Source organism: Sorex fumeus, unplaced genomic scaffold (genome assembly GCF_029834395.1).
Source record: "Sorex fumeus unplaced genomic scaffold, SorFum_2.1 ptg000013l, whole genome shotgun sequence".
Taxonomy (NCBI): domain Eukaryota; kingdom Metazoa; phylum Chordata; class Mammalia; order Eulipotyphla; family Soricidae; genus Sorex; species Sorex fumeus.
The window spans coordinates 6,247,710-6,267,358 of NW_026606070.1; the positions used below are offsets into that span (position 1 = coordinate 6,247,710).

At 47.7% G+C, this 19,649-nt stretch overlaps 1 protein-coding gene across 1 annotated transcript in view; it reads left to right on the plus strand.

The window, feature by feature from the left end:
• SCD5 (stearoyl-CoA desaturase 5) overlaps nucleotides 1-19,649 on the plus strand; it is a 152,386-nt gene that overhangs the window by 104,984 nt on the left and 27,753 nt on the right. The window contains 1 exon segment of the mRNA XM_056111383.1: nucleotides 12,000-12,205. Within this exon segment, the coding sequence (XP_055967358.1) occupies nucleotides 12,000-12,205 (206 nt within the window).

Sequence of the window (19,649 nt, forward strand, 5' to 3'; positions counted from 1 at the left end):
AACTGGGTGAAGGCTGTGTGCCTTCCTACTGGGTTTTCATTGCTCTCCACGAGGCTGGTCTACTAATTTTTGACTCACTGAGAGAAGATCTAGTTCAGGGAAGTAAAACTCCTCCTGCATCCCTCCTGGAAAAAAAAAACACCCTAAAAATAAATGAGGAGCAGGCGAGATAGTGCAGAGGGGTGGGTGCTTGCCTGGCATGCAGCTGAGCCAGGTTCAATCCCTGTGCCAGGGGTAACCCCTGAGCACTGCCATATGTGTCGCCAAACCAAAGATAAAAACCAAATGGAAAAGATTTAGAGAAAGCTGTCGACCAAGAGGACTGCTGGAGCGATAGCACAGCGGGTAGGGCGTCTGCCTTGCACGCAGCCAACATGGCCGACCCGAGTTCGATTCCTCCGCCCCTCTTGGAGAGCCCGGCAAGCTACCGAGAGTATTCGATATGCCAGACACAGTAACCAAGAGGACTATCTTTGCTATTTTTTTTTAATTTATTTTGGATTTACTCCTGGCTCAGGAGCAGTCAGGGCATACTCCTGGAGGGGTTTGGGGGACCATAGGTGGAACCAGGGCTTGAATCTGGCTTGGTTTTGAGCAAAGCAAGCACCTTACCCTCTGTACTATATCTCTTTAGCCCTGTCCTATTTTTTGTTTGAAAATTTTCTCTCCAGGACCAAAGGGCTGGGACACATGCTTTGCATGGAGAAATCATGAGTTTGATTCCTGGCATGGGATAATCCCTGACTACCCCTGAGTTAATCTTGGAATGGAGTCACAAAAACTCCCTGAGCACCCCTGGGTATGGCCAACAAACGAACAATTTTTTTTTGTTGGAGAACTCTGTGGTGGTTGGAACACCTGCCATTTAAGAAGATGGTCACGAGTTCAAGCCCCCAGTGTCCCTTGGGGGCTGTGCATAATCATGTGGCCCACTGTGCTGTGACAGCCAGCCATGTGTAAGCACCACAGATAAGCAGTGTGTCCCCCCACCCCAAACCCACCCCGCTCCATAGCACTGCAGCTAAAAAGAGAAGTGAGTGGAGCAGTGGGCCATTGCCTGGCTGAGGCCAGTCATGCGTGAGTGCCTCAGTTAAGAGGGACGTCTGTGTGCAGGCAACACCAGTCAAGAAGAGTGAAGCTCTGAGTCCCACAAAAACAGTACCAAAAGGAAGGTGGGGAGGGGATAAAACGGAAGGCCAGAGAGATGGTACAGAATGTTCTAGAATGCTAGGCACTTGCCTTGCGTTGTGATGTCTCCCTTGTCTAATGGGCACAGTGATGCCAGAGAGATGCTGCAAAGGCATATTGATCCTCTCAATTACTAGATGGATCTTATGGTTTTAAAAAAAAAAATTTCATTCAGAGCAGTGGGCAGAAATCACATCGCGTCAACACCCGCCGCGGGCCTTCTTGATGCTTTGTTTTAATTTAATAGTTGGATTCCCCTGGTCTGCACCAGTTCTAATCTAAGTCGGCTGCTAGGCACTGGCCAAGGCTAGGCGCCACGGGGAACCAGGGCCCCAGGGGCAGTCCCTCGCATGCTCGGGAAGTGGGAGAGGGCATGGGGAGGTGAGGGGTGGGGGACGGCCTACTGGGATTCCTCCGCCCCTCTCAGAGAGCCCAGCAAGCTAAGCTACCGAGAGTATCTCGCCCCCACGACAAAGCCTGGCAAGCTCCCCGTGACGTATTCGATATGCCAAACACAGTAACAAGTCTCACAATGGAGATGTTACTGGGCCTGCTCGAGCAGATAGATGAACAACAGGAGGACAATGCTACAGTGCTTACAAATTTTTATTAGTGAAATACCATGAGGTACAGTTGTAGACTTACAAATTTTTGTGCTTGGATTTCAGTTATACAATGATCGAGTACCCATCCCTCCACCAGTGCCCATTCTCCACCACCACTGATCCCAGTATCCCTCCCACCTCCCCCCATCCCCCACTTACTTCCCACCCTGCCTCTGTGGCAGGGCATTCCCTTTTGTTCTCTCTCTCCTTTTGGCTTTTTGATTATTTGCTTTTGGGCTACACACGGTGCTGCTCAGGATTTACTCTTAGCTCTGTGCTCAGGGATCGCTCCTGGACGTGCCTGGGGGGGGGGGGGGCACTAGATGAGGCGTTGACATTGAACCAGGGCCACTGTGCACAAGGCAAGGAAATGCCTCACCCCGCGCTATGTCTCTGGTCTGTGCATTTTACAAGTTTGCCTGTCGTGAAGCTGATGTTCAGAAACTTAAGAAAGAAGCTTGTTTCCTTCGTATTCCTATAGAAAAGCTTGCTTATTGTAAAAGTGGAAAGACAAAGACAAAGACCCAGACAAAGACAAATTATAAGAATTTAAAATTTATTAATTTAATTAATGTTAATGAACAATTAAAAGAAAAATTATAAGATCACAGTTACACTTCCTAGAGAGAATCAATGTTAATAGCTTGGTGTGTGTATATATACATGCATGCGTGCACACACACATTCCGTGCTTAATATACTGTTTTATTCAACACAGGTTCAAATTATTTTATTAAAAAAATTGTTATAGTATTCATGCCTGCTATGCTCAGGGCTACCAGGACAAAATTTGGTGGTTATGAGAACTGTGTGGTACCGAGGGTTGAATCCAGGGTTTCGCATTTGCAAGGAATGTACTCTACCATTTGATATATCTGCATATGTACATATATAAATATTTGAAAAATGCTTTTCTTTTAGCCATTTTCTTATTCCTTCACCTCCTCATTTGACTACAATAATTTTGTTGTTGTTAGTTTTTATACAAAATAAAATAATACTCATTAAAATTTTCAGTACAAGATAAACTATTAAATTGAAAAGATTTATTTATTTTAAATAAAAGATTTCTCCTAGGTCTCGATCTCACTTCCTTGAGGCTTTATAAAAAATTGATTCCTTCCAACACAGCAGAAGCACTATCTGCTCTCCTATGTTCATTGCAGCACTGTTCACACTAGCCAGAATCTGGAAACAACTTGAGTGCCTGAGGACAGACAAATGAATAAAGAAACTATGGTACATCTAACACGATGGAATACTACGCAGCTGTTAGGAAAAACGAGGTCATGAAATATGCCTATAAATGGATGGACTTGGGGAGTATCATGCTGAGTGAAGGGAGTCAGAAGGAGGGGGGCAGATATAGAATGTCTGCATTCATTTGTGGTATATAAAATATAGTAGGAAACAAATATCCATGACGAGGGAAAACTGGGGCAGGGAGGATTGGTCAGTGGTTGGAATCTACCACAAGTATGTGTGGGACAGAGGGTAGGTAAGATAGAGTGGGACCAGTACGCGACAATAAGAGTTGGAGATGGTTATGCTGGACAAGAACTAAGTGTTAAAAGTAGGTTAAGGGATATATATGATAACCTTTCAGTATCTGTATTGCAAACCACAATGCCCAAAAGGAGAGAGGAGAGAGAGACAGAGACAGAGACAGAGAGAGAAAAGTGCCGGCCATAGAGGGAGGCAGGTGGTGGGGGTTGAGGGTGATGGGAGGGAACCCGAGGACACTGGTACTGGGAAATGTGCACTGGTGGAAGAATGGGTGTTGGAATACTGTATGAATGAAACCAAATCATGAGCAGCTTTGTAAGGGTCTATCTCAAGTGATTCAATTAAAAATCTATTAAAAATGTAGATTTCCAGGGGTGCACTGAGTGAATTTATTTATTTATTTATTTTTGCTTTTTGGGTCACACCTGGCAATGCACAGGGGTTACTCCTGGCTCTGCACTCAGGAATCACTCCTGGCAGTGCTCAGGGGACCATTTGGGATGCTGGGAATTGAACCCGGGTCAGCTGCATGCAAGGCAAAAACTCCCTACCCGCTGTGCTATTGCTCCAGCCCCTGAGTGAATTTATTTTTAATGAGAAGAAGTGGTAGCTAGTTTGGAAACCTCCAGGTTTGATGAAGTATCAGGAAACTAAGAACAAAGGCCCATGAACCAAATTCTTCCACTGTCTATTGTTTGCCGGCTTTTTAATATGGTCTGTCTGCTCTCTTGCTACAAGTAAAAGGTTTGGGGAAAATTTCCATATGCAGTGATCATTCTGCATGAGAACTGGAAGTAGTACTGGAATTAGATAAAGGGATAAGCATGATAATCTTTCAGTACCTGTATTGCAAACCATAACGTCCAAAAGGAGAGAGAAAGAGGCGGGGGGGAGGGGGGGAGAGAAAGAGGAAGAGTGCCTGCCATAGAGGCAGGCTGGGGGTGAGAGGGTGGTAGGAGGACACTGGGACACTGGAGGTGGAAAATGCACTGAAACCCAATCATGAACAACTTTGTAACTGTGTCTCTCACAGTGACTCAATAAAGGCCCTCCTGTTGATCGTCGATTTGCTCGAGCGGGCCCAGTAACGTCTCCATTGGAGACTTTGTTGTTACTGTGTCTGGCATATCGAATACTCTCGGTAGCTTGCCGGGCTCTCCGAGAGGGGCGGAGGAATCGAACTCGGGTCGGCCATGTTGGCCGCGTGTAAGGCGAACGCCCTACCCGCTGAGCTATCGCTCCAGCCCTGTTTGCAAAGCTGAAACTTAAAGGAATTGACGGAAGGGCACCACCAGGAGTGGAGCCTGCGGCTTAATTTGACTCAACACAGGAAACCTCACCCAGCCCGGACACGGACAGGATTGACAGATTGATAGCTCTTTCTCAATTCCGTGGGTGGTGGTGCATGGCCGTTCTTAGTTGGTGGAGCGATTTGTCTGGTTAATTCCGATAACGAATGAGACTCTGGCATGCTAACTAGTTACGCGACCTCCGAGCGGTCAGCGTCCCCCCAACAGTGACTCAATAATAATAACAAAAGTTCTTTCCAGAAATTTTCTGTGCATACACACTTGCACACACACACACATATACACACGCTCACACACCTAAGAATAGTATTGAATGATTATATCACAAGGTACTCAAACAAATAGATCCTCTTCTGTGGAAATTCGGGGGGTTTCCAAGTTTTCATTGTGGTGAGCATCCTTGTGGTTAAATTTTGCACACAATCATTCTTTTGTTGAGAAAAATTCCAGAAAATGAATTGTTAGCTTGAATGATAGGCTTGGGGCCAGGGAGAGAGAGAGAGAGAGAGAGAGAGAGAGAGAGAGAGAGAGAGAGAGAGAGAGAGAGAGAGAGAGAGAGAGAGAAGTATGGGCCTGGAGCACACGCTCTGCATGCAGAAGGTCCAGGTTTGGTCCCTCCAGCACTGCTGAGAGAGATCCCAGAAAATAACAGCCATCTGTAGTCCCCAAGAACTGCCAGGTGTGATCCCAAAACAATAACAAGAAAAAGTAAAACGATGGTGCTTTAAATAGCTGCCACCCATTTGCATGCATCTGGTTTTGTGCAAAAATCTGTCTCATCTATGGGCAACACTGAATTTTTCAAAACTTTTGAAGCATAGTGCACACATAGAAAAAGTACAGGAGGGACTGGAGTGATAGTACAGTGGTTAGAACCTTTGCCTTGCACACGGCCAACCGGGGTTTAAACCCTGACCTCCCATATGGTGCCCCCAGCTCTGCCAGGAGTGATTCCTGAGTACAGGGCCAGGAGTAACCCCTGAGCACCATGGTGTGACCCCAAAACAAAACAAAACAAAGAAAAGAAAAAGTAGGTGAGCCACCAGTTAAGGTTGCTCTGTCCATCATCTGACGGCCACCGGCCATGAGGGACCGCTGAGCACTGGAAGCATGGCTAGTGCAGGTGGGTGTGTCAGAAGTGTGAAACACGCCTCGATTTCAAAGACTTGGTACAAGAATCATAATGGAAGCTGGAATCTAAGCAATAACCGGAACTAATGATGTATTGAATGGCAGTATCTAAGATATGTGTGATATCAAATATATTTTTTAAAATTAAACTGAGCGATAGCACAGTGGTAGGGCGTTTGCCTTGCACGCAGCCAACATGGCCGACCCGAGTTCCATTCCCCCTCCCCTCTCGGAGAGCCCGGCAAGCTACCGAGAGTATCTAGCCCACACTGCAGAGCCTGGCAAGCCACCCGTGATGTATTCGATATGCCAAACACAGTAACAACAAGTCTCACGATGGAGTCGTTACTGGGCCCACTCGAGCAAATCGATGAACAACGGGAGGGCCTTTACCTTTACCTTTAAAATTAAACTGATTGGGACTGGACTGAGCTTAACGTGTCGCCTGTGTGTAAGAGGCCTGGTTAGTGCCCCAGGACCACAAGGTCACTGAGCACTGCCAGGAATAGCACCCAACAAAACAAAATTAAAATGACCTTTGTACAATAGTGGCTAATAGGGAATTTCAGTTACACACGTGGTTTGCATTCTACTTGTCTTGCACGGCGAGTGGGGTATGGAGCGGCACCAAGGAAGCAAAACCTGTCAGCTGAGCATCTACTCTTGAGGGTCTCTCTTCCCGTTCCCCTCTGCCCACCCCCCATGCAGAGCTCTAAGCCAGACCCGGCGCTCACAGAGCTAATGTCACTCTTGCTGCCAGCCTGGTTCTGCTCTGGAACGATCTGCAAACGCGGGATGAGGGGCCACTTTGGACAGCACCTGCGACCAGCCAGAACTGACCACTCTGTATAAATCCTGGGAGACAGGCTCGGGGTGGAGAGATAACAGTTAGTACTGTTAAGGATGACTTTACATTTTCTCTCTGAGTGTGTCCCAGTTTCTCCATTTTTATAATGCGCAGGTTTGGGGGCTGGAATGATAGATCAGAGGGTAAGGCACGCAGCCAATCCGGTTGCAATCCCTGGCACCCTATATGGTCAAACAAGCACCTGCAGGGGTAATTCCTGAGTGTAGAGGCAGGAGCAATCCCTGAGCATCACTGGGTGTGGCCCCAACACACACAAAACACACAACACACACATACACACATACACACATAAAACAAGTTTTTCTTTAATGGCTCGTTAATGTTAAGGAACTTCCCTTCCTTGCTTCCAGCCTGTTCAATCTCCGGTGTCACCAAACACTTCCAGGAGTGACCCCTAAGCAGCTCAGAGCCAGAATTGAGCCCTGAGCACTGCCCAGTGTGGTCCAAAAACCAAAGAGGAGGGGAGATGGGTGGGGAGAAAGAGAGAGACAGAGGCAGAGAGAGACACAGAGAGACAGAAAAACAGAGACAGAAGCAGATGTGTATATATATGTATCTAGAGAGATGTATATAGGTGTATTGTATATATGTGCATATAGAGAGATGTATACATAGAGAGATGTAATATATACATGTACATATGTGTACATATGCTATAGAGAGATGAATATATAGATATGTATATATGTATACAGAGATGTATAATGTATATATGTGCATATAGAGAGAGTTGTATATATGCATGTCTAAAAAGAGAGATGTATATATGTATATATAGGCTATAGAGAGATTTATATATAGGTATGTATATATGTCTATATAGGGCTGGAGTGATAGCACAGCAGGTAAGGCATTTGCCTTGCATGCAGCCAACCCGGTCAGCCCAGGATCGATTCCTCTGCCCCTCTCAGAGAGCCTGGCAAGCTACTGAGAGTATCTTGCCCACACAGCAAAGCCTGGCAACCTACCCATGACGTATTTGATATGCCAAACACAGTAACAAGTCTCACAATGTTACTGGGCCTGCTCAAGCAAATCAATGAACAATGGGAGGACAGTGCTACAGTGCTATATATCTATATAGAGAGATGTATATATGTATGTATATGTATATATTGCATGGAGAGATGTATATATGCATATAGAGAGATGTATATATGCATATAGATGGGCTGAAGTGATAGTACAGCAGGTAGGGCATTTGCCTTGCATGCAGTCAACATGGCTGACCCGCGTTCGATTCCTCCGCCCCTCTCGGAGAGCCCGGCAAGCTACCGAGAGTATCTCTCCCTCATGGCAAAGCCTGGCAAGCTGCCCATGACATATTTGATATGCCAAACGTAGTAACAATTGTCACAATGGAGACGTTACTGGGCCCGCTCGAGCAAATTGATGAACAGTGACAGTAACAGTCATGCATATAGAGTGTATGTATGTGTACAGATATGTATAGAGAGAGACCAAGTGGGGTGTGATTCCTTCTCAATGATGTCTCAGAATTTTTGGGGGTGTGGGCCTCAGGAGTGGCCACAGACGCCAGCCCACCCCAGCCGTATCCAGGTCAGCAGGCCGGGAATCCGCAGACTTGAGGGTGGCTGGCCGCTGAGTCCAGCCCCCCTTTGCTGTCTGAGGAGCATGCTGGGGGGACCCGAGCTCAGTGGCACCGTGTCAGGCTGAGGGAAGAGGCGAGTGGGTGCCCGGGACCGCTGGCCGCCCTGGCTGCCCGCGCCTACACCCACCTGCTGGGCTCGGCCCCACCTGCCCTACGTGTTTCTAGCACGGACACTCCCTGAGCACGCGGGGCTTTGCTCAGACACAGAAGCTGCTCACGGGTGGTTCTCCCCCCTCCTCCCGAGTCACTTCCAGTGGAAGTGAGGCGCCGTGGGGGGTGGGACAAAGTGCTTTGGTGTCCTGCCAGCCCGGCGCTGGCTTCTGTCCTGTTCTGAGCTCAGCTTTGGAGCGAAAAGTGAAAGCAAAGGCCAGCAAAGGTGAGGGAGGGAAAAGTCCATCTTAAAGTGCTTCGGTGAGGATCGATCTTATGCTCCCGGTTTGGAGCGGGCCAGACCCGGACTGCATTCCCCGCCACTGCTGAGTGGCTTCTGTGGACGTGTCCAGGTACGAGAAATGAAAACAAATATTTCTGCTTCACTCGGTCTTCCTCATCTTGTTCTTGTTGCATTAGGATATTTTTTTGAGAATAATGTTTCCAAGCATTCGAAGCTCTCCACTTAGAGCCTGTGTAAAACTATTATGCTACAGATGAAAGACATTTAACTTTTCTCCATGAAAACAACCAGACTTCTCCCTAAAAGGCTTTCTATACCTAATGGAAAGGACTAGGAACTCAGAACGGAGTGGATGCTGTCATGGTTGACTTGACTGTTTGGACTTATCCAATGAATTTAGCGAAAGACTCCTGAGCCTTGATTTTGCCATCTGTGGATTGGGCACAGCATATTCTCCTTTCTTCCGATGTGCAGGGGGCATAGTATAGGAGCAATCAACTATTGTCTTGGGCTTAGAGTCTTATTGCAGTGTGTCATGTGACGTGGGAGGAGGGAGGCAGCACCCTTGAGAGCGAGTTCTGCTATATCCTCTTTACCCACCTTGGTTACCCAGGTGGCCTGGGATATTCAGGACTGAGCCAATCTGCCATGAGCACCTAAGTGGCATAGACACTTTTGTCCCACCATACTAGGCAGTCACCAGAATGCACCAGAGTTCACTTGCTCTACATGGTTTGGGAGAATAACCCCAGGCTCCCGACCCCTGGCCCCCGGGTCTCCAGGAAACACAGAACTCAGACTGGAGTGAGAAACTGCTCTTTGTAGGAAGTGGGAAGATCACTCTTGACCTCCACACATGTGCTTTCCAGGCTCACAGAAACGATTTCAGGAAGGAGATGAAAACTGAAGTAAGATACATTTACTGGGAGATGCTGAGGGGGGAGAAAGAGAGTTACGCGCCCAGGATAGAACCTGTCCTTCTCCAGAGTGCAGAGAGCCAAGCACACGTCCCAAGTAGGGATGCTCAGGCATCTCCGAGACGGAGCATGCATTCCATAAAGTCAAAGAAAATAACCACACTCCAGGAAGAGAGGCAGGTGACCCCCCCACTATGGGGAGATGCACTCCCTGGACCTCTGGGAAGTGAGCTTGGGTTTGGTTTTGTATTGGGGACACACCCAGGAATGCTCAAGACTTATCCCAACGCCTGGCTCTGTGCTCAGGGATCACTTCTGGCAGGGCTCAGGGAACTGTGTCTACATGTTGGGGATTAGACCTAGGTCAGCTGTGTGGAAGGCAAACCAATGCCCTCTCATCTGTCTGCCCCCACAAAGTTAGTTTTCATAAGGTTTTCCCAAACTGCTTCCCAAAGCCTGTCACAAGATTGGTGCTGAGGGGTGGGGGTACTTTGTTGTTGTTGTTGAATCACCATGAGATAGATTTACAAAGCTTTCATGTTGGAGCTTCAGCCATACAATGATCGAACATCCATCCCTCCATCAGTGCACATTTTCCACCACCAATGTCCCCAGTATCTTCCCCCACCCCCATCCCAGTCCTCACCCTGCCTCTATGGCAGACAGTTTCGGGTGGGGGTATTTTTATGGGAGTCCTGGCACATCTGTATTATTTCAGTGGTTCTCCAGGCTTTGAAAAGGTCCCTGCCTTTCAGAGGCCTCCATGCCTTTGGGTCAATCCGTGTCTGTTCAATCCGCATAGTCAGGGGTCCTGCCTGCAACTGTCCTTCTGGGACTGCGGCTGCCTTGTTCTTTGTTCTGGTGCCAGGGGTCGAACCCAGAGCCTGAGATATGCAAGGCTCTTCCGGGACTGCAGTGGTCCTGACTGGCATTTGAAGTTTCTTTCCAACTCTCGATTCTGTGATGATAAATAATAAATGCTTTTATTCTTTCCAACCGCCGTGTTTCAATACACTGCCAAGATCTAAAGACCTCGTCCTTAGCAATAAGTCCGGATCTGATTTCTTTTTTTTTCGCTTTACACAGACTGCTAAGCACCCCTTTTATTCCTTTATATTTAAAATGGAACATATTCTTCTTAAGGGTTTTTTTACCTTCCTTTCTTCTGTCCTAAGAGTTTTTTGAAACTTTTCAGCGGCACTATAGGATGAATAAGGTTGAGTTATCTTCCAGAAGCTTCAAGTGACCCAGGGAAATTAAAACCTCAGCGAATTCCCTCTTGATTAAAAGAAATGCTCAAAAGTCTGGACAGAGAGTCCAAGGGGCTAGCATGCTTGCCTTGGGTTAGATCCTGGTTCCACTTGATTCCCCAAACATGGTGAGAGTGATCCCCAAGTACATAACAAGGAGGGCCCTTAGCACTGCCAGCACGACCCCAAGTCCAAATAAATCAAGAGCTACTAGAACTTTGATTTAAAAAAAATTAAAAATACTAGTTCTTTCCCATTTTAACAGCTGGATAAAGCCTATATCTATGAACTGGCAGATTCTATAGAAAATGGGACCAATGCTGAAAAATATGGTGGATATGTTATTACTTTTTCATATTTGGTCACTCTTAGTGGTACCAAACGAGATTATGTGGTACCAGAGATCAGTCCTGAGATTCTTTTTTTTTTTTTTTGCTTTTTGGGTCACACCTAACAATGGTCAGGGGATACTCCTGGCTCTGCACTCAGGAAGTACTTCTGGCGGATCTTGGGGGACATATGGGATGCCAGGGATCGAACCCAGGTCGGTCACATGCAAGGCAAATGCCCTACCTGTTGTACTATCGCTTCGTCCCCAATACAGAGATTCTTGTGTGCAAAGCATGTGCCCCCTCCTCCAGGGCCCTTATTCCTCACCTCCACCTCTCCTGTCCTATTACCATTATTTGTTTATTTGCTTCTTGGGTCACACCCAGCAATGCTCAGGGGTTACTCCTGGTCCTGCACTCAGGAATTACTCCTGGTGGTGCTCTGGGGACCCTATGGGATACCAGGACTTGAACCAGGGTCAGCCGCATGCAAGGCAAATGTCCTTCCCGCTGTACTATCGCTCCAGCCCAGGCCAGCGCCTTAACCCACTGTGCTATCTCTCCAGCACAGTATTCTCCTTCCGTGACACGTCCGATCTCCCAAGAGATTTCAAAAGTGCCCCCCAGGCTTCCTTTGAGGTCTCCCCACTAGTTCACTCCACAGGCGTGAACCTCCTGATCTTAGCAAAGATCCTCGCAAAGTGAGTTTTCTCTTGTTCTGATGAAAGCTATCTCGGGGGGGGGGGGGTCCAGGGCCAGAACCTGGTGGAAGGATGGTGGATGGAGGGTGAGGGCGAGAGGCAGGGAAACGCAGTGGCAGGGATTGCTGAGGAGGCCTCAGAAGGCCTCGGGCTCTGGCCCTCGCTCAGGGTTTGCATTCTCTCTGCAGAATGACATCTTCGAGTGGTCCAGGGACCACCGAGTCCACCACAAGTACTCTGAGACCGACGCTGACCCCCACAACGCCCGCCGTGGCTTCTTCTTCTCCCACATCGGGTGGCTGTTTGTCCGCAAGCATCGGGACGTCATCGAGAAGGGGAGAAAGCTGGACTTCACGGACCTGCTGGCGGACCCGGTGGTTCGGATCCAGAGAAAGTAAGTGAGCGCCCAGCGCAGACACACAGGGCAGACATAGCAACTGGTGTGGGAGTTCCCCCACGGGCTGGTCTTCCTTTTCCATCCATCTCTCCTTCTTCACTTCCTCTATTTTTCCCCCTGGCCACACCTGGCATTGGGGAAAGCTTACTCCTGCCTCTGTGCTCAGGAATCATTCCTGGTGGGCTTGGGAGACCATATATGGGGTGCTGATGATTGAGCCCGGGTCAGCCATGTGCAAGGCAAGTACTCTACGGCTGTACTATCTCTCTGGCCCTGTATTCATTCCCTCTTGGTTATTGAGTTTTCCCTGTTCAAACGCTTAGTCTTTACTTTTTATGTGAAAATGGGTTTCAGATAAGCCCGTGGTTCTTCCCTTCTGGCCAGCCTGCACGGGTGCCCCTGTGGTCCCCATTTTCCATCCATATGGGGTTGGTTTCCTTCCCTGAGGCATTTTCCCCACAGTCAGGGGCTCTGTCCTGTTCTCTTGGAGTGAAGTCTCCTGCGGCCCACTCCTGGGAGTGTGTGTGTGTGTGTGTGTGTGTGTGTGTGTGTGTGTGTGTGTGTTGCTGGAAATCGAACCCAGGGCCTCACACAGGAATAGCATGTGCTCTTCTACTGAGCTGTGTTGCAGCCCCGCCTTCCTGTGCAAGATGGGAGACAGTGTCAGCTGAGGCGCCCACCCATCTCCACTCTAGGGTGGGCCTGCTTTTGGCTCCTCAGAGGAAGGCTGTCAATGCAGATTGTCCTTCATTTCAGCTGCATGGGTTTGAAATGAGTGTGGCCATTAGGTGCAGGTTCTCTTGTGAACAGAGAATGGAAATGTGGGGAATCCACAAATGCAGTATTGTACTGTAAAACATGTGTTTTCCCTTCTGAATTTCTTTTCTTTTTTTTTTTCTTCTGGGGTCAAACCCGGCGATGCTCAGGTGTTCTCCTGGCTTTGCACTCAGAAATTACTCCTGGCGGTGCTTGGGGGACCATGTAGGATGCTAGGATTTAAACCCGAATCAGCCACGTGCAAGACAAATGCCCTCCCCGCTGTACTATTGCTCCAATCCCCTGATTTTCTAAATAGCAATTTTTCTAGATTATTGTAATAATACAGTCTGTAATGGGCTGGAGTGATAGCACAGTGGGTAGGGCATTTGCCTTGCAGGCGGCCAACTCGGGTTTGATTCCTTAGTACCTCTCGGAGAGCCCAGTTAGCTACCGAGAGTATCCCGCCCACATAGCAGAGCCTGGCAAGCTCCCCATGGGGTATTCAATACGCAAAAAACAGTAACAACAAATCTCACAATGGAGACATTATTGGTGCCCGCTTGAGCAAATCTATGAACAATGGGAGGACAGTGCAGTGCTGCAGTCTGTAATACATATAGCACATAGATTTTATCTTAACATACAGTTTATGTCAATGGCAGGACTTCCAATTGACTGGGGGAAAACCCAAAACCCAAAGGGAACTGTAGATTTTTAACTTCATGGTTTTGTTGGTGACTTAACCCTCATGTTGTTCAGACTTGCTGGCCACTGTACTGGGAAGAAAGAATCACTGGTGTGCACCCGGGGGTCGGGGGCTGGCATGGGCAGGATCTGTGTTGGTCAACATCTGCCAAGGTAGCCACATGAAAGTATTAATATTGGCTTGACGCCCGGAAGGAGGGTATTGCTGTGCAGAAATGGAGAAATATGGATCGCACTCTGGTTACAGCCTTGGAATAATAGTTTGGACAAGTGGTTTCTGGAGAACCATCCATAAGACAGGTAGGGTGGGGTGAACACTGAGAGAATGTCCTGAAAGTGGAGAGGGAGCCTGTCCTTGTCCGACACTGACTCTTTTTCCAAGGAAGTTTTATTTGTTTATTTATTTATTTGTTTGTTTGTTTCTTTTTGCATTTTGGGTCACACCTGGTGATGCATAGGGGTCACTCCTGGCTCTGTACTCAGGAATTACTCCTGGCGGTGCTCAGGGAACCATATGGAATGCTGGGAATTATACCCGGGTCGGCCATGTGCAGGGCAAATACCCTCCCTGATGTACAATAGCTCCAGCCCCGGAAGTTTGATTTAGAAATGTAGCCCCTGAGCACAGAGCTGAGAGCAAGCCCTGGTACAGTTAGGTGTGGCCCCCAAAACCAAGAAATAAAACCTAAATGTGGCCTCTTTCCTCCAGTCTCACAGAGTAAGAGAATGGCAGGTTGTGGTAATCGGGACCAGATGCTGGAGCTCCTCCAAGTACCAGCCACGGAGTAGCCCCTCTAAGGCCTAGTTTCAGCATCACGCGGGCGTGACCGCATCACCCATTTCCTGCTGTTCCTACACGGACACGGGACAAGAAGGCCAGTGTCTGTTACTGCCCCGCCGGTCGGCAGGCCTCTGAGAGAGTCCCACGGGCCTCTCTTTTGCTTCAGCAGCTCTCTCATAGATGGACACACCCAGGACCAGGAGCAAGAGATGTTTTCCTGAGCTCGTCTGATCTTCACCTTCTTGTTCTGTGCTGCCAAGGTTCAGACTAGCACCTCAGGCTTGGGAGGCCTCATCTCCCACCCGGGTGATCAAAACCCATAGCAGCAAATAGCCAGATGGCCTCAATTAGCAGTTACGTGGGTGATTTTAATTTTTTCACCATGAGAACAAATTATGAAATGTCGTTAAGAAAATCTGTGGGCCAGGAAGAGAACTCGAGGAAGTGGAATGCTCACCTTGCATGTGACCAGGCCCAGTCCTGGAGCTCAGGGCCTTAGCACGGCCCAGGAGCTGACCTCCAGTCCCGCCAGACCTGAGCACCAAACCGTCAAGTTCAGATCAGTTATGGTTATGATCCCTCAGACCCCCAAGCACTGGGAAGGATCCCTGAAAAAAATTAAAAATTTTTGCAAAATTCTAGCATCTCTTCTGTCTTGTATGATTATGTTTGCCTACTTTGCCCAGTGGCAGTCAAGTTCCTGCTAGTTCAGATCTTGTTGAACTTCAGATTGGTTGCCGGAACCATTATCAAAGGCTGCATTTCATTCACCAGTTGAATGTCAGAGTTCATTAACCATCTCTCTGTGGCTGGCTCTGTATGTCCTTTCCAATTTTTCAATACAAATGACATTGCTATATAATTAGTAATGCTTTGGGACAATCAGGCTTTAGATTAATTTGAGGAGCTTAGATGAGCAGGCAAAGCATTTCTATTTTATTAATGAGAACTGAACCGGGTGTAATAGTCTGGGCTTCTTTAGCCATAAAAATGGAAAGTTTTTTTTTAATCCCCTTCATCTTTTCCCTTAAAGAAATTAATGTGGTAACGTGATTCATTAAGTGTGCGCTTGCAGTACATAGGCTCCAAGGCTGTTTCTAAATGCAGGCAGGAGAACGAAGATGAATGTCATTTACTGCAGCCTTCGCTGAAGGGAATGGCTCTGAAGAACCAGCTACTCATCTCATCTCATCAAATGTGTCATCAAACTCCTGCTAGGAATTCGCGCTGAGGGCGCAGCCTTAAAGACGGGTCTCTGTCCCCCTAGAATTTGCAGGCTGGCGGGGAACCCACACATTAATTTAGAGACAATTATAGCCTAGTCAGAGAAGGGCTGTAATAGGGTGGTCCAGGGAACTCAGCCGGGGGCTCCGTTCACACGGCAGGCTGGGGAGGAGGAGGGAAGGCCTGAGTGAGTCCTGAGAAATGAGAATTAGCCTGGCGAAGACGGGGAAGGATATTTGCTATAACTGTCATTTCACAGAGACATAGAATCATTGAACTTCTATGTCAATGATTTGATCGAGGGCTCTAGAGATAGTACGGCGGGTAGGGCGCTTGCTTATCTTGCATGTAGCTGACCCAGGTTTGATCTCCAGCACCCCCTACAGTCCCCCAAGTCCTGCCAGGAATGAACCCTGAGTGTAAAGCCAGGAGTGAACCCTGAGCATCACTGCGTGGGCCCCCATCCCCTCCCCACCATAATCAGTAGCTAGGTCCTACAGAAGGTAAAATGCTTGCCTTGCTTGCATGGGGCTGGCTCTGCTTCGATCCCCATATGGTCCCAAGTCACCACCAGGGGTGACCCGGAGTACAGAGCCAGGAGTGAGCCCTGAGCTCCACCACGTGTGTCCCCCAATCCTAAATAAACAAACCAATAAACGTTCGAGAGCCCCTGAGACCCATTTAACTCCCACCTTCCATTTTTCCCCTGGGAAAATTCATTGGAAAAATGTGGATTGAAGGTTGGGGGGTAGAAGTATGCCTCTGTCGGGCTTCTGTGACAAAAGAATGCTAGGTGAGGAGGTTTTTTTTTGTTTGTTTTTGGAGGGGGGGTGTTGCACACCCAGCAGTGCTCAGGGATTACTCCTGGCTTACTCCTGGAATACTCAGGGATCATTCCTGAAAATGCTCAGGGGGTCTTATGTGGTACTGGAGGTGAAACCGGGGTCAGCTACAGGCAAGACAAGTGCCCTCCCCACCTTTGTATGGCTTGTGACTAGATGAGGAGCCTTAAGTAGCCAAATGACCCTAATGGTGTACCCTAATCCTAGAGAGTGGCCAGAAGTCTGCTAGCCCAGGCAAGAGCTCAGAGGAGAGAGGACAAAGGGGACAGTGTCACATGGGAAGAGAAGGAAGGGGGCCAGGCGCCAGGACCTTCACCTCAGTTCTTGGCCTGCACCCCAGAAAATGTGGATGTAAGGCTAAATGAGTCACTCCTAAGGTTGGCAGCGGGGCCCCCAGTAAGGAAATGTTTGAGTTCTGCAAGTCAGAATTCAGCTTGTTCTGTTTCGTTGTCAGGGTCTCCTGATGGTCAGAATCACCTCAGCTCACACAGAGGCACCAGGGGTTTAACATACACACACACACACACACACACACACACACACACACACACACACACACACAACCACAAACACACACACACACTCTTCCCCTGGGCTCTTCAGTCACTGAGGTATTTCTGGGCCCCTAGAAAGAGAGAATGTTTCTTTTTCTCACGTGTCAAAAGGTCTGTGGACGTCCAAGGCATGGTGCCAGCTCACGGCCGGTGAAGAAGGGTATTTTGCCCGTGTTTAGACAACAATTCTTGACTGGCTGTTGGTGGCTTGGATGGCTGAGCACATTCAACGCCTGAGTTCGTCTATTGTGTATATGCACAAATCTATAGAAGTAGTCCCCAACGGAGGGCTCTGAAGGACAGCCACCCTCTAGACTGGAGTGTGGACGAGATTGGGGGGGGGCAAATGTGGGGTCCCAGCCTCTGAAGCCCGAGCCCTCCCTGCCCCTCAGCTACTCTTGATTTGACCTGCCTGCTCCAGAGGGTCCTTGATCTTTGTGTTCACAACAGCAAGATCAAAAGGGGCCCCTTGGTGACATCACGTGGCTGTTCCCTCCCCGGAACCCAGCTCTGTGGTTCTTCTCTACCAGCTCACTCCTGCCTCACGGAAGCTGAGGGGTTCCTGGTACTCCTAGGGGAACCCGGTTTTCTTCTCTACACCTTCACTCTTGGCTCCTTGGCTATATTTTGAGTACCCAGAGTGCACCAGGCATTGGTTGTTCCACAGGAAGGACCGACCTAGCCTCAGAGTCGCAGGTTCGAGACGGACTTGTGCTTCCTTTCTTGGGCTTCCTTGTCTGGGTTTGGGGAGAAGACACACCCCAGCACATGTCTGCCCAGGCCCGCCAGGGCCTCTGCCCAGTGGCCTTTCCTGGTCCCCATCTGTCTGTCCCTCCTGTTGTCTTGGCCCTGTCCCCGAAATTCATTTCTGCTTCACCCCCACTTGCCTCTCTCTGTCCGCATCTTTGTCTCTTTATGTGCCAGAAAGCTTTCTTCTTCTCTGTGCGCTTTTCTCCCCACAGGGACATTTTCTCTTGTCTGTCACCCGTTGTCTTAGTGCTTAGATGTCTCTCCCTCTGCCTAGCTTTATTGGAGAACAAAGGCCTCTTGGCCTGTTACTCAGCCAGACTTTTACATTTATTTTTTGGCTGGAAGATGAGGAATTTTTGTCCTCTCGTGTTCTCTCCACACTTCATCGCCTTTCTTTGATTAATTCTTTTCATGCGATCCTTGTGCTTGTACATCGTCTCTTCTCAAATCTTGTGTTGGTGGAGAAGCGTTCATCTTTTTTCCCTACTCTGCTCTCACCTTGAACGATCGCATCTTTTACTGCATCTAAGTTTTGAGGACGAAGAGTCTGGGGGCCTCATGTCCGATCCCCAGGACTGCTGGGCTTCCCTTCACCCCCCAGCGAAACGTGAAAGTGGAATTTTTTATTCTTTGGATAATTTTATCCTTATCCAGTTTGAATTTTTAGAAGTTAAAAATTCTGACTCTCTGCATACCGAAGACTTAATAAAATTATCGAAAGAGGTAGAAACTATGTTAGTGTAGATCTTTTGTTGAAAGTTAATGGGAGAGGTAAAATATCCTTTACACCCTCGTTAAGCTGTTGGCCTTCTAAAGAGATTTTGATGGCTGTGTCCAAGCAGCTGAATTTATTATCTGGAATCCAGAACTAAGATGATTCAAAAATTTTGAAGTTGCAGCATCAACATAAAAATTTCCCTTCCTATTGAGTGTGTCAAAATTTGGGAAGGAGAGAAACCAGCGTGGCATATAACCCAGCAGTTCATTTTGACTTTTAAAAATTTTCCAAGACAAAATCAGAATGTCATTTGTTTGCCTCTACAAAGAGGTACTTTTCTTACTCGGACTTGGGGATATGTGTGTGTGTGTGTGTGTGTGTGTATGTGTGTGTGAGTGTGAGAGAGAGAGAGAGAGAGAGAGCATGCACGTGTATGTGCATGTGTGTGCAGGTGTGCATGTGTATGTGCGTGTGTGTGTGTATGTTTGTGCCTATAGAAACACACCACCTGAATTAGCATCAGTTTTCTTTTTGCACAATGACCGTCTATTTCTATGTGTGAAATTCCCCTGGCAGAAGGAGACGATGCTTCCAGCTGTCTGGAGCAGTGACTGCTTTACTTGTTAGTGAGTTAGAGACATGAATCAACAGGTGTCCACAGATCCTAGACTACTGCTTGCAAAATTCTGTCTTCGCTTCATTGTTTAATAAAGTGAAGACAATTTTATGCATCTTTGACTCATCCCAGCAGCCAATAACATCTTCCATTATGAACTGTGTATTATGTACCGACCTTATCTTTACCCACATTATGTCTGATCCTTAGAGTAACTTGTGATATATGTGGTGGCTTCTACATTTGGGTATTGAATTCTAAATATTCTGGCCCCCAGTGGCCTTGAATACACAAGTTTATAAGAGTTAGCACATGTTTACAGTAAATCATTCTTACTTTACTAAAATATTACTTTATTACTGAAGCTGAGAAGAAATCTTAACTAGTTTTATTGTGAAATTTAAGTATATGTAAAAGTCAAGGCAAAAATAGATTTTATGAAAAGTGCTTTTGTGCAAGTAGATTGCATGCCCACAAATATTTAGACCCCTT